The sequence below is a fragment of the Diachasmimorpha longicaudata genome, chromosome 3 (genome assembly GCF_034640455.1).
Source record: "Diachasmimorpha longicaudata isolate KC_UGA_2023 chromosome 3, iyDiaLong2, whole genome shotgun sequence".
NCBI classification, from domain to species: Eukaryota; Metazoa; Arthropoda; class Insecta; order Hymenoptera; family Braconidae; genus Diachasmimorpha; species Diachasmimorpha longicaudata.
The window spans coordinates 9,822,667-9,837,574 of NC_087227.1; the positions used below are offsets into that span (position 1 = coordinate 9,822,667).

The following is a 14,908-nucleotide window of genomic DNA, read 5'->3' on the forward strand; positions in this document are numbered from 1 at the left end:
CTGAATGCTTCTTCTTCTGCCAGAAAAATATTCCAAGATGGCGGTGTCCTCATCTGCGATTTTTAATGATTTCCCAAAATTATTTATTTCTTTCAAATCGCCCTCAATTCATTGTACGCGGTTTCTACAAAGTGAGCAAATTTTTCCATTTTTTGGCCGAGGAAATAGCACTTGGAGACCTTCCCAAGACCCCCTAATCCTTCTGAACATTGCTCTCTAATATTAAATAATTAAAAACCCACAAATTTCTACCGACATGCCACGCGCAGCGGAAATGTCTTATCTCGTATCTCCTCTTCACAAATTAATTATTTCACTTTTAAACGATCGCACGTGATTTATTTATTTCCAACACCAGTTATCCCACATTTACCTCAACAACTCTCACCATTTCCTCGTCAACACAACCCGACAGCCCTCCGAGAAAAATTGTCCAAATCAACAAACACTTATCATCACATTACGCACATTATCACTGCGAGAAAGCCCATGATATGTATCATCATTGAACAAATAGGGTAACGCATGCGTATCAACTAAACTGCGGTGAAGGTGATGTGAAGAACATAAATAATTTTAAGAAATTTTTAAAAACGCCATCTTGTCTGGACGTCTCTTCCCTACCGCAAGAACCATCTAAGATGGCGCCCTCACCACCTCACATTTTTAAAGAGGTCTTAAAATTCCTTATCCCTTTCAAATTGTCTTAAACCTCCTGTACTCGGTTTCTATAGACTGAACAAATAATTCCATTCCCTTTTGGCTGGGGAAATAAGGACCGAAGTGCGCCCCAGGCCCTTGGAATTTCGCCGGGTATTCCCGACGAACACTAATACAGTCAAAAAACCACAAAAAATTTACCCATACTCCAGCAAGTGGAATGTTTTTTCCCATTTATCCTCATCAAAAATTAATCCCTTGAATTTTAAACTATCGCGTGTGATTTACAATTTACTTTAACAACTATCGCGCAATATTTTTTTAACAACTGTCACCGCCTCCTGTTCACCAGAACCCTATTGACCTCCCACAAAATTTCCTCAAATCAACAACAGCTTATCATCACATTAAGCACATTATCACTGTGAGAAAGCCCATTACGCGTATCAACGTTGAACAAATAGGGTAACGCATGCGTATCGAGAAATCCAGGCGCCACCGTTGCAAGTTCACCAGTCGATGTCGAATCACCACACGGAGAGGGTGCATGTCTGACCAAAAGGGGTATAATCTACTGTAAAAATCGTGATTAATTTCACAGTCCAAATCTAACTGGAGCGGCCGGAGGGCAGAACCCGACTTTTTTCTTTTCTCTTGCATTCGATCGATTGAATTGTTTCTCGATGAAGAATCTTGATTTATTGATAATCGATGCGCCCTCGCTAGCGACTTATGTTGATTAATAATTATGTCGATATTGAGAGGAGCGTTGGGTGACAGGAACATGTGGATGTACTACTCTGTACTCAGCTTATCGTGTTATAAATCAAGTGTTGTTAAGTGAATTTGAGAGCGGGTTTTTTCGTCTGACGATTATCGGGCACTGGTTAATTGCAGGTGAGTTTGTTAAAAATTATTTCCAAGTTACAGTCATTATAGAGCTTAAATATGGAGCTTGCGCATGTTTAAAAATATGCAACAAAGATCACATGGATTTAAATATTTTAGGGGAGGAGTTAAAGAGGTGAATGAATTGCATTGGATTTCTATTGAACTTTTATTGATTATTTGATTGGTTTTGGTCGGTTCACTGCGCGTCTTTCAGAGACACATTTAATGCAAACTTTTATGGGAGAAATTTTTGAAAAGGATGAAACTACTGATTCTTCAATCCTATTCGATTTCTTCTTCTTTCCATAAAAAAATATTAAGCGACAAAACTTGATGGATTATATCAGCGGTATTTTTACAATGTGATATTTTAACACAATAAGTTCTATAAAAATCGCATTTCATTGATTCTCCCTATAGAATTTATCCTATTCAACGTCCCTATTAAATCTGTCGATTTTTTCCATAGAATCTCCCCGTAACTATCAGGAACTTGAACAGAATGATGAAGTGGTAATTATAATGAAAGTGAAGGACTTTTCTATATGATTCTTTCATACGGGATGAAGGGAGGGTGGTGAAGTAATAATCCATCATTCGATTTTCCGCTCTCCCTCGTAGTGTTTCCAGTCAAAAACGTACGAAGGGAGAGGAAAATTTTTTAGGGGGTTTCCTGCTTCACGGTTTTAATAATCTGATTATTCTGGACGGTCGATACCGGCATTGGGGTGGAATACTCCAAAGTGTCGGGTTGACCACTGCGGGGTGGACCCTCGCCTACAACTGCAAAACTTTAGATAAACAAACTGGAAAAATAATTTATGAAATATTTGAAAACCGACGTTTTTCGGAGTCAAGATATTTTTTACTAAAGTTAAATAAATATCTGGTTTTTGAAAATTCATGGAGAATTCCTGAACAGTCTACGTTAGGGTGAAACGACGACTTCTGTAGTGCCTTTGGGATTTTTAAATTGAGGGGGACAATTTATGTGCTATCGACAGGTGTCTGTATAGCTGTTCTTCACTCTGCTAGAAGGTGGCGTGCAATCCCTTGAAATTGAATTTTTCTACTCTCCAACGACAATTTATAAATACGATTGCATTTTGGATATTTATAAATGTTCCACTTATCAAATTTGCTAATTAAGGTTCAATAGCATGATTGGGAAAAATTATGAATATTCAAAGTAATTAATGTTACCTTCATTCTCCATAAATAAATAATTAAAATTGGTTTAATATGAACCATCAATATTGGAATAGAAAAAATTATAACTCCCTTAATTTTTGAATAAAAAAAATCGTAAAATCATGAATCCTTGTCCCTATCTCAGAATCTCTTCTTCAATTCCCAGATAATTGCCATTGTCGACGGTGAATCGACCCTCCAGCTCCTCGATAAATGCCGCAAGCACCGGCCTCAAGCTCACCCCCATAAAAACCATCAATAGATGACACAATCGAAGAATATGGAATCTCAAGAATGGCTCCACTACTATAAACCCAATACTCACTTCAATGCATCTTAACAGACGTGTAAAATTAACTTCGCCTATTCGTCTCGTCCTCGACTTTCCACGAATATTCGAATCGTCTCTCTCGTTTTGAGTTCACGTCATTAGAGGGTTTATTTTAGGAATTTGGAGCGACTGGCGCAGGCTCCAGACGCGAAATTCATCGGCATTTTCATCACATGATGTGCGGACTCATCAGCTGCACGACAGAATGACGATCTTGTACGTCAAATGATTTTTTCCCCTCCAGGGGAGAGATATGGAAGTCAATTCGACGATTGGGAATGCAAACCGCGGGTGATGGACTTTCGACTTTGATAAGTCAATTTGGAGCACTTCTGGCAGCTGGGGTAGTCCAGCAGGTCATGGGGTAGAGCACTCCGGTGATGACTAACATGAGGGAGACACCCGACTGCAGTGAGAATCGACTGCGATTCATCGAAAATCAACACGTAATTTGGGACAATCGTAGCAAATAGTCTTGATACGCAAATGGTTTTATCATAATTTTATTCAAATGTTCAAAGACTGATTCTGGCTGATATTCCCATGAATGCATCACCACCTGTCAACGTCAGAACATCACGAGATAATTAGTTCGTTTGTCTGTGGATTTTCCGGTGAAATTCCGCTCAATATCGATCTCCCGGGGCGGGGGTGAGTGATAGACAATTTGAGGGGAAGTTTTTGGTTGCGAGGGGATGTGATACGCGTCGACGAGAGGGAGTGGGACGGTTTATGGTGGAGAATGTGACTCTCAGACATGTGACGATTAGGTACTTGGGTGGTCAGGTGAGATAAGAGGGAGTTGCGGGTACAGTTGTAAAGTGGTGAGGAGGAGGCCGGAGGAGACAGGATGGGTTGTGGGCAGAGCAAGATTGGGAATATCTACTTGAAGAATAGGAAGAACAAGGATGGCAAGGATGGTGGGAAGAAACAGAGTGAATCGTTGGGTGAGTTTTATTTTTCTTTCTTAATTGAGACAATTTTTAATGCTCAGTAGTCAATAGGAAATTAATGAGTCGAGATAACGATTGAATGAGTTTTTAAAAAATCGTAAATTCTGAGGGTCGTAAAACATCGATTTTGGACTGAATTTATTTGTTACATCCATCTGTTGTATTAATAAATAATTGACATTATTCACTTCTGGAAAATTAATGGAATATGAGTTGTCTCAGTTTATCAATTTACTACTGAATTGCGGTGCCACTTCGCAAGACTTTAAATAATAAAATTCTGTTGAATTTCTATTCATCCTCCAGTCATCGCTGATGAATGTTCCTGAATGAGCCCATCATCAGATTGCTCCCGATTTTGTTCGAAGGTCAAGCATAAATGTTTATCTCAACACCCGTTGTCCCCGGTAACACTTGATGTACCCTTTCATTTGCCATTTGCGTCACACTTATTCTTTGTATCATCGAGTACCAGAAGTCGATTGAGTGATATCGATAAGATACTCCTTATCTCTCTGTCGTGCTTTTTTTAAACACTGGTTATCTCCCAATATTCAGTGTGATTGACATCTTCAGCGGATGTACCCTGTTCAGCCGAAATTTTCAATTTTTTTTAGTTCTATCTAGGACTCTCTGAGTCAGGCCGAGAGGAGCTGGTGGAGGGGCTCAGACGTACGTGGCGAGACACACGTAGGCCTTTTAGGGATGTCGAGGGTCATTGCAGCTGATGAGTAAACACTTTCGTCTTGTAGCACTTTTTTTAAATATTCGCGAGGGCATTTGGATTGGAATTCTCCGTTCGCTTACCAATTACAGAAGTGACTCGGTAAATCAAAGCGACGGTATTGCAACTTTTGCAGACGATTCGAGTCAAAATAGCGAGAATTTCATCACAATCTTTTTTTGCGACGGAAATTTTTGTCTGTCACGACCGTACACGAAATCCCGGAGTTTTAATTCATTAAAACTGTAAAATCGGTAATTTTTCAATTTCGAATCTACTGAATCGAATTTCCTCCCTAAAATTTTCCTCATCCATTTAAAAATTGCATTCACGCGCACATCGATGTCCCCACCCCACCTCCCCGAATTTCACAAAACCCACTCCTAAAAAGAAATAGGCGGCGCGCGCATGTTGTTTACGTTGAAAAGCCGGTTTTCCCTCGCATATCAGTTCCACCAATGTCCGGGCAACAGTGTTGCCGATTTCTCGCCAAGATGCGCGCGCACCTCACCGCTCGGATAAAATATGCACGTTCCGGCGAATTCCAAGTGCGTATGCACCGGCGTCCGCCAATCCCAAGGGGAGGTGTGACTGGCGCATGCGCACTGGATTTGAGCGGTTGAACACGACTGCAAAAATACTTGTTATTCGGACAGATCGGAATTCATAATTTGTAAAACGTCAGTAGTTAGCGCTTTCCGGTCTCTCCGCGTGGGAAAAGACTGTTTTCGGGCTGATACCGATTACCGAGCGCCTGATTGTACTCGTTGCCGACGCAATATCTAAACATCGCACAGCATACGTGATATTGACGGCGTGGCGCCTCCGCAGTCTTGACTTTTTTTTTTGTTGGCCTACGTGAGCAAGTCTGTTACCGTATAAATGCGTATCTAACATACGCCTCGGGTTTAGTCATCTTCGAGATACGACCGATCGCGATCGCTCTCGGAGGTTTATCAGAGTGATACGGGATTTATTCAGTGCTAATTGCGGCGGTTGAAACCGTTACAGTGGAGTGAAAGTCGGGGAATTGCGGTGGTATCTTGAGACTTTGGGAATTACCGGAAGTTAAGTTGGCGAATCAGAAGAAAAAACTTGAGGCGAGGATGTGGTTGAAGATATTGCGGCAGAATATCATCCAATTGGCACGGAGGACCAGAGGTATCAATGATTTAATTTCATGCATAATGAATGTACCATAATTATGTGATTTTTGGAAAAAAAAATCGGTGGAAGTTCAGTCGCCTTTTGGGGTAATTTAATTGTCGAATATTACGCAACGGTGTCGTGCACGTTTGAGATGATATTTTGTGAGAAGCAAAACTGTAGATTATTCTTCTGTAAAAAAATCTTGTGCTTTGATTAGCCCTTTTTGATGATTACATTTATTCAATCTGCAAAGGGAAAAATCTCTGAACTTTCAGAAGTGACAATCAAAGCCCAATTGAACGACTCAGCCTTGAAATCTAGGTACAATTGATTGATACCCGTATCCAGTATCGTTATATTAGTTTAACTACTCGTGAATATGCGCTAATAATAGAACCAAAAGTGATACAATGTTAAAGCGCAAACAGCTACACGAGACAGAGTTCTGGGCGTTCAACGATTCGTAATGAATTGAAATAAAAAAAACCCGTGACGGGTCCGATTCCCCAGTAATTTTGTCACTGCATTTTCGGATGCATTTCATACGGGATAATGATAAAGTCATCATTTGAATTGCTAATCGACGAGCCGATGAGTCAACCCCGCGATCATCCCACGGTTTTTACGAGGATGAATAAACAGCGATGAGGCAGAACAATGTTTTCATGGACGAGAGAATTTAATACGAAAACCCGGTCAACTGACCGGAAAACCCTATTGAATTCCTATGGAAATTATGTTGGCCGGCGGGTGATTCAATTTAATTATTTCAGGGTACATTATTTTCTCAAAATTCCGCGACCTGAATTTTCCGAGCGCCTCCACTGTATTGTCCATGTGCTTTTAGTGATAAAGTGGACAACAACGTCAGACATATTTTTTAACTTGTCAATAGGAAATTATTTGTAAATGATTTTTCCTGCAGTTGATTTATCCCGCAATATCTTGACTCTGCGAGGATTTTATTGGCTCTCAATTATTACACCCGCACTTCACATTATTCAAGAGGCTAGAAATACTTTAATGACCTAATTATGCGTTTTATATTACGATTGGGATAAGATAAGATAGTTGTTCATCCCCGCTAATACTTATAAATGTGGTTTATTTTAGATATTTTCAATTGACGTCATCGGAAGCGTGTCGGCTTTCGCAGGCATTGTTTCACGATTGTTAACCTCGTGCTCGTGGTAATATTGTGCAGTGAAATTACGGTATAATCGTTGATGGACGCAATTACCGTCGAACAAAAATAATGAAAAAAATTGCGGAAGAGTTGTCGCATGCGTCAACAAAATGCAATTCAGTCTTTAGATAAGAACTTCGGAAAGTGCACTTTTTATATTTATTTATTATTCATTTATTTTATTTCTCCGGATGATTTTTCAGTATATTTTCCATTTGTTCAATAACAAAGAAACAGACACTTCCACATTTTCGTGTGAATAATTATTATCCATTTATTTTCAACGTTGTGGGTCACTTATGAACAAAAATCAGGAAAATGTCGATTTTTATTATCAGAATTTTATCTCCATACCTTTGCATATCGTGTGGTCTTCCTCATCACAAACACCTGCACCTTTCCTTCCATACAATAAATATTTATGAAATTACGGTGCTGTAAACAATTCGTCGTCCGATGCAACAACCGTTTATTTTTGTATTTTTTTCTTCGGTATTTTACCGTTAAAAATTGAAAGCAATTTTTTATCAATCGAAATCACGGGGGAACCTTCACCGAGCACTAAACCCCTCGACCTTGGCCCGAGAAAGGGACTAGAAAATAAAGGACAAGGACATTTCCACAATTTCGACGCAGTATATCCCAGAAACAACGTATTGTGTCCTAGGAATGTGCACGTCATGTTTTCTGTCAAAAAGGGAAACAGAAATTTATTTTTCGATTCTTCTACGACTCCCCGACATTTCTTCCTCAACTTTTTTTTTCTTTATCAACGACCGTGGAGTACGTTCACCTGAAAAAAAATGAAAAATCGTTGAATGTCCTCACTATTGTTTATAGAGCCCTGGGATTCGCTGGAATTTTATGGAAAATTATAGAAATTTTATAGAATTTCAACACATGACGCCGGTCGTTAGGGGTAACTACACGAACGACCTTTGCCATAAAATTTAAAACGTGTTCACGTAAAAAGAACAATATGAACCATTACGCTTTGAAAATAAAAAAATATATTTACCCATTTTTTTATGCAGTAAAAAATTACTTACACGATGACCTATCACATTGTGCTCTTCTCTTAACTTGTGTCTTGTGTGAATTTTTTTTCTCACTTCAGTTGTATATTTGAATTGCCTCCACAACATGTGCGAGTAAAAATCTGGTGGAGTGCAATGTGCTCAGAATTATGTGGGAATATTTCCCAGAAGATGGGAAATAGTAAAATTTACAGGCAAATCTTTTTTGTAGCCCATACTTTGCTTTGTAAAAAAGACTCCAAGGAAAATTTTGCTATGTCCTTTTATTTATGATTTATTAATCGGCAATCAACTCACTTCCCTTTATCACTTCACTTCTGGCCGAGGAAAGTAGCGCTGAATTTCGGCTTTTTGATTATTTAAAAATGTTTACCTCTCACAAGTGTACAGTAGACCCAACAATTAATACATACAGTTCATCTCGTTTAGCGAATTGGTTAGAAGGCCTAGAATACGTTTGGATCAAGGTTTATGTACAGATTCTAAAGTTGGAGGTAGCATTGAAGTATTAATGGACATTGTCTTGAACCCGTGAATTTTACCGACGATTTATTTTTCACTGACTATGTTTTCGATTATCTTTGAGGCTCAAGATAAACCTACACATACTACATCACTCATTCAATAAATCCATTGAATCTATAAAAAATTCCTCAGTCACGAGACTCCCAGAATTACCGTTGGAAATTCTCGAGAAATTCTGCAAAATTTTAGTGGAAACTGTGGGGCTTTTTAACTGAAATTTTGTTCTGTATGAATATTTAAATTGATCGACTAATGAATAATTGATACTGAAATAATGGAAAAGCGTCTAGAACCGGGTCAAACGGGCTTTAAATAAAGCTCTGCAGCGGTTGAAAAAAAAAATAATAAAAATTTCAACAAAAAAATGACCTCTTTTCAACACAACTACGTGTGTGCTCACTTCGACGGTAACAAAATCTCTAAGCGTTTAAATGGTATTTTGAATCACCTGCGTGACTCGAATACTGGGTCTTGCTTTCTATTCTTGAATTACATGATTTTTTTTTTCACTGTTATACGGTGAGTTCATTATCCGCTCCGGCCACCGATGAACATTCTTCTTGTTAATTAATTCACAGCAGTCGCATCTCCTTCGATGTCTCACTCGTGCCACCATTATGATATCAGTTATCAGCCGCAGTCATAATTCAAAACACTTGTCCGACGTATTGACGCCTTTGGTGGAAGATAATCCATGTTTACCAGAATGAGAATTGTATAAATTACCAGACCTTTGGCCACCGGAATGATAAAAATAGCAGGCGCTCATTTTTTTTTTCCAGTCAGCTCGAGAATAGAAGAGACATGCGGAGTATTTGGAATTAATCATTCAAATGTACGCGACAATATCGTTGGATTATGAAATACAAATATCCGGATGTGTTCTCTTCTTGTGTACTGAGTTACGAGGTCGCAGGTTCGATCTAATACGACTCAGTGTTTTTCTCCGACAGGAAAAAAAAATCATTTGAGGATAGGTGTGAACAGCTTCCCCTGCGGTTGACATTTGACGCTTTTTCGAAATGCAGGTCTATTTTTGGCCGGAGAAAATAATAAACTAACGATATTCTATTACAATTCATTTGTACTGAGGCACCAAAAAATTTAATGGAACGATTGATAACAAAATATTCTATAGCACGAAGAATTCGATTTTTCTGCACCACACGTCATCGTCTTCAGATGTCAGCTATGAAATATGTTAAGAGAGTGGACCAAAACAGTAAATACTTGAGGAAAAATCTAGGAGAATTTTCCGACGAACTATTCGACGTCAGATTTTTCTATCGAATTTTCTTTCACATATGATATGCCTGGAATGTTTCTGTGTATCTGTAGCTGCCGGTATGAGAGGATGGAATTTTTCTGTGTATCGAGAATACCATAAAATACCAAAACAAGAAAATTATAACTTTATTCTATTTTGAAACTCCATTGAGCTATTCATTCCATTCATGCACACATTTGAAGAGACTCCGTAAAAATACTGAGTTAATTGAGCGCACGTGAAATCGTTTTCCCTCTGGCGCATTGGACTCGCATTTTAAATTCCTCATTTGTCTGTTTTGCATGATTTCAGGATCAGCCTCCATTGACCAGAAAAATGGAAGTGCCAAAAACAACAAAACCAACAACAATGGGGTGGAGCTCAATAGAAATGAAGATCACAATGGCATTGACGTGAAAAATCCAACAAAAAAGAAGAGTGGAAACGGACCGCTGCTGCAACAGGCGTGAGTTTTTCATTTTTTTTTCCTCACATCAAGTGAAAAAAAAAAAATCCATGTTATTCAACATCCCGGATATTTTTAGGGAGGTGTCGTCCAGCCAACTCGACTTTTTCCGCATGCTGGACGAGAAAATTGAAAACGTAAGAGTTTACTTCCGAATGGAAGATTTATTATTCTACGAAATTCGTTGATATCTTATATTTATATAAAAATTGCTTGGATTCGCGATAGCCAGCCATTTTCAGTAATCAAATTGATCGATCACGAGTGTTCAGCGTCATCAACATTACGGCTTGTGTATAATTACTCTTTAAATATTCATTGTTTATAAATCAATACTGGAAATCATGATTCTGATCAAATTTATTACGACTCTGAATAAGTGGAAAATTAATTGTTCATAAATTATTCATAGGTAATGCTCACAATCTTCCATAGCTGCATCAAAATATCCATCTTGTTTCCAAAATCAATTTTTCAACGATCACCCGAAACTAGTAACCAAAGTAACCGATAAACAGAGCTCAAAAGAATTTGTCGAACTAAATAAAAGACGAAATCATTCACAATCAAACTGCCAATTGACGACGATTATTTATTGTGATTAAATTCGAACGGAAAACGAATGCAATTCTTGCGAGACTCCGAATGCAGAATTATTTGACAGAAGGAAATAATGCGCAGATTTTATATGGCATTTTCAATTGAGCATGATACCATACCATCAACAAAGAGAACAAGAGAATAATGAATAAGAATTAAAAAACAATCCATTCGGGAGCAAATTGTTAATTGATCAGTAGCAACAATAAAATTGTCGACGTGTATCCATGGAAAAGTGAAACGTGCAACAAGTCCGTTAATTAATTGGCAATTTGTTTCTGAATAGAATTATTTGTCACGATATTCTCTCGGGCTGCGAATGAAAAGATGTTTTTTTCCCTCGTCAATGAAAACATTTTGAGGAATATCAGTTAAAGAATCGAATACTTCGTTCGTGAAAGCAAAACATCGTAATCATCAATCCCAATCATTTTTCCACACAGCGTGTGCTGATAAAGTGAGGAAAAAAAATCGAGATAACAATTTTCCTTTGAAACTTGATTAACAGGGGCCAGATTACGATGAAACATCAGACGTTACGATCGGCACTGAGGGAATAACCGATCTCCTTCGCCGTTGGGAGTTGATGGGCATGACCTGGTCAAGTGTCAATGATTTAAACTCAACCAACATGACCAGTTCACATGTGCTCAAGGATGCCCGGCCCAGTCTCACGGCCAGAGATCGCGAAGGCATGAGAAATATTATCGGTGGAAGACCAGAGACCGCTCCAGTGTTCATTCGCAATGCCAATCGTGCTGATGGCTTGCAAGATGTCAATTGTCCATCGCCAAATATGCCGAGACATCCATTAGAATCAATAAGCCAGAGTCCAACGCAGAGTGTCAAGCACTCAACACCACCTGGAATGTCACCTACGGGCCTCCATTATCATGATAACAAGGAGTACAATAAAAATATTAGACAGACTAGCCAATGCAATCAAAAACGTAGTTATCAGCAGAATCAAAATGATTTTGTAACGCAACAGGCACTCTATCGTGAACAATATCTCCAACAGACTGGGATTATTTCAGTTCAGCCTCAGTATCAGGGGGGTAATGTACTGAGAAATAATCCTTATGTACATCAATTTCAATTGACGGGTCAGGAACATTTTGCTGAACAAAAACGGTCATTCAATTCTGTTGAATTAACGTGACCTGTGATCAATGAGCTGTTGATGAGATAAAGAGACTGATGCATTCTTCAAATTATATCGAGATTAGGAAGGGTTTTGGAAAATATTTTATGATTTTCTGTACCTGATGTCCAAAGCAAAATTCACGATGTCTCGGTGTTGATGGATGGGGGATTTTCTTGGATGAAAATCGTGGGCCTAAGGGGGATGTTTCTTATTCATCGAATAGGGGGAGAAGTTGTTGGAGAAAATTCCAGATGATAATTTAGTATTCACCAGCTCGAATATCGACTCGTTCATGTTTTATCAATTTGCTACCGGAGTAATCCGTAATTGTGTCAAAATAATGAGAAAAACGAATAAAAAAATATGTAGAAGAACCCAGCGAATGCAGTAGGGAAGTCTATTGAATTTCTATTAGTTGTTGATCGACTTGATTGAAATGATCAATAGAAAATATGTGGTAGAAAAATTCACGAGATTTAAATTTTTATAGACATTTTATTTACTTATGGATCAGTCTTTTTAGAATGGGCCAGAATAAATGGAAAACTAAAATGAAGCTCAATTCCTTCTTTGGGAAAGTGGAGAAATGAGGTAAATTAGCTTATCTCGTTCTAGCACTTCACTATAAAATTCTCTAACCAATTTGCTAGGTTGTTCTATCATTTTTTCTGTCCTGAGAACTGTTTTCTGGCCTTTCATACCAATTTGAGACTCAACTCCAGGAATTTCCTGACATCTCCTTCTACGAGTATTCGAGCAGAATATGAGATGTTGAAAATTGATTGCAACCCCTGGAGGGTTGCACTTGCTTTCTGTGGAAAGAAATATTCGAATAAGGATTAACGATTAAGATGTTGTATAGCAGCTACAAGTTGAGAAATTTCTCAGTATAATATATTATCAGTGTATATTGTTAAATTAGGAATATCCCTGCGCATCCGTTGGCGCAGGGGTAAAAAGTAATGAAGATTTTTTCTGCGCATTGAAAATAATAAGAAAATGTTCAAATTATTGTATCTTTCTATTTTAAAACTTCAGTTAACTGTTCATTCTATTCATGTGTCCATTTTCAGTGACAATGTAGACATTGAGTCCAGTGCGTACATGTGGAATTGACTTTCGAAAACTATTTACATTTTGTCGATTGGGAAATCTAGTCGAGGTAACGAGTTTACGAACTATTTTCAGAGATTCATTAAAAATAGGAGATTGAGAACTATAAATGGATTACTGTTGCCGACATATCAGCAATGGGCCAAATGTTGTATTCAACGATTTCATGGAACTAATCAACGATTTTTCGATACAAAAAAAGTTGTTTCTAATCTAATATTCAAAACTGGCCTTTCAGTGATTTGTCTCTTGATATTGTTAAACGTTTTTTTAATGTCAACAGTTGTGATGTAATAGAAAATTCTTGAGTAATTTATGAAGAGAATAATTCTAAATAATGACATAGTTTTTGAAATTCAACAGAATTGAACATTGATGTGACAAATGAAAAAATCTCCAGAATGATTTCATCTGTAAGTTTTTCAATGAATACAAAAAAGGGAGACCTTCGATGCACCTGGGGTCACGTCCCCTCGGATGTCATGCAGCTGTCAGCAAGGCTGTCTTGTAACTCGGTCTCGAAGAAATTATTAGTCGATAATGATTTTACACATGAACTAGTCATCGATTCAAGGTGACCATGTTAATCTGTTTATTCAGTTCTTTCCGTGAGGCAATTTAACTGAACAATTCAGAACTTCCGTTGAGAAATTATCACTTTCTAATTATTGTTAAAAATTCTTTCTCGATTGGTTTTACTTTTGATTTTTAATGCATTTAATTTTGTTCTGAAAACGCGCGGAAACTGCGGTGTATCATCATGATATCAAATTGATTCGCTTCGGTTTCATTAGCCGAATTAATCTATTCAACTAAAAACTGTATCTCGAACAAGAATACGTCAACTGCATTGTAAACTTATAGTCACAAACTGAATACGAATCAAAGAAATTGCAAAGATTTTCTTTCATCCTTATATTTTAAACGCAATTCCTGAATGTTTAATCGTACGGAATTCGCGATCGATAATCAATGTAATGATTATATATTTATATGTCTGAATTATCGATAAAAGCAGTATCAAAGAAATATACGAATGTAGATACAAGTTGTGAAAGTAGTTGCTATCCATAGTTGATGATTGAGAAAATTTTATATTTCATGTTACATGCGATAATTTTCAGAACAGAGAAGAATTATATTTTATATTTTACTGTATCGTGACATGAGAAGAAACTTTTTTTTACTTTTGATTGTATTGGTTTAGGATCATCTTCATCTTCTCTTCATTTTTCAATAAAAAATCGATTGACAACCGAATTTGCTGTAATTTTATTTTAAATTTTATTTAATGTTCACCTTGGAGTCAACCACAGATTCAGAGACCTCAGAAGGCAAAAAAAAATCCCCTGAAACATGGAATAGAGTAATTAAAGTTGTTTAAATAACTCGGTTCTCCACGTGTCGTACGTTTCAGTCCCTAATGTCCCAAACAGAAAACCTTGGGGAAGAGTGGAGTAACCATACGAGTGTATGTGAACTCGTAATCCTATTTGAATGACTAATGAGATTGTCTATGTGTCACGAGCAGCCGTACGTACATTTCATGCGAACTCATTCAAATTAGATTTGATGCATGTCGTAGTCGGTAGAACTTTCAATGTCTCTCCCCAATCCGCTTAAGGGAATTCTGGTGTAGTTTTATTTATAGTAATTTTCGAATAGTTT

General features: G+C 37.7%; 1 protein-coding gene across 2 annotated transcripts; it reads left to right on the plus strand.

Moving 5' to 3' along the window:
* Positions 1–1,178: 1,178 nt before the first annotated feature.
* Positions 1,179–14,500, plus strand: LOC135160542 (uncharacterized). 2 transcript variants are annotated; one of them, XM_064117191.1, is made up of 5 exons: positions 1,179–1,557; positions 2,909–4,020; positions 10,227–10,380; positions 10,460–10,517; positions 11,489–14,500. In XM_064117191.1, exons 2-5 carry the CDS (start codon positions 3,924–3,926, stop codon positions 12,140–12,142), a joined length of 963 nt encoding a protein of 320 aa, XP_063973261.1. In that variant the 5' UTR covers positions 1,179–1,557; positions 2,909–3,923; the 3' UTR covers positions 12,143–14,500. The 2 variants fall into 2 exon arrangements, with proteins under 2 accessions (XP_063973261.1, XP_063973262.1); XM_064117192.1 differs by lacking the exons at positions 1,179–1,557; positions 2,909–4,020 and adding an exon at positions 5,419–5,911.
* Positions 14,501–14,908: the final 408 nt, after the last annotated feature.

Bases quoted from the DNA above. Each gene is read 5' to 3' on its own strand.
- LOC135160542 (XM_064117191.1), top strand. From the start codon at position 3,924: ATGGGTTGTGGGCAGAGCAAGATTGGGAATATCTACTTGAAGAATAGG. The intron at 4,021-10,226 runs GTGAGTTTTATT...GCATGATTTCAG, and splicing joins GAAACAGAGTGAATCGTTGG to GATCAGCCTCCATTGACCAG. The intron at 10,381-10,459 runs GTGAGTTTTTCA...GGATATTTTTAG, and splicing joins GGACCGCTGCTGCAACAGGC to GGAGGTGTCGTCCAGCCAAC.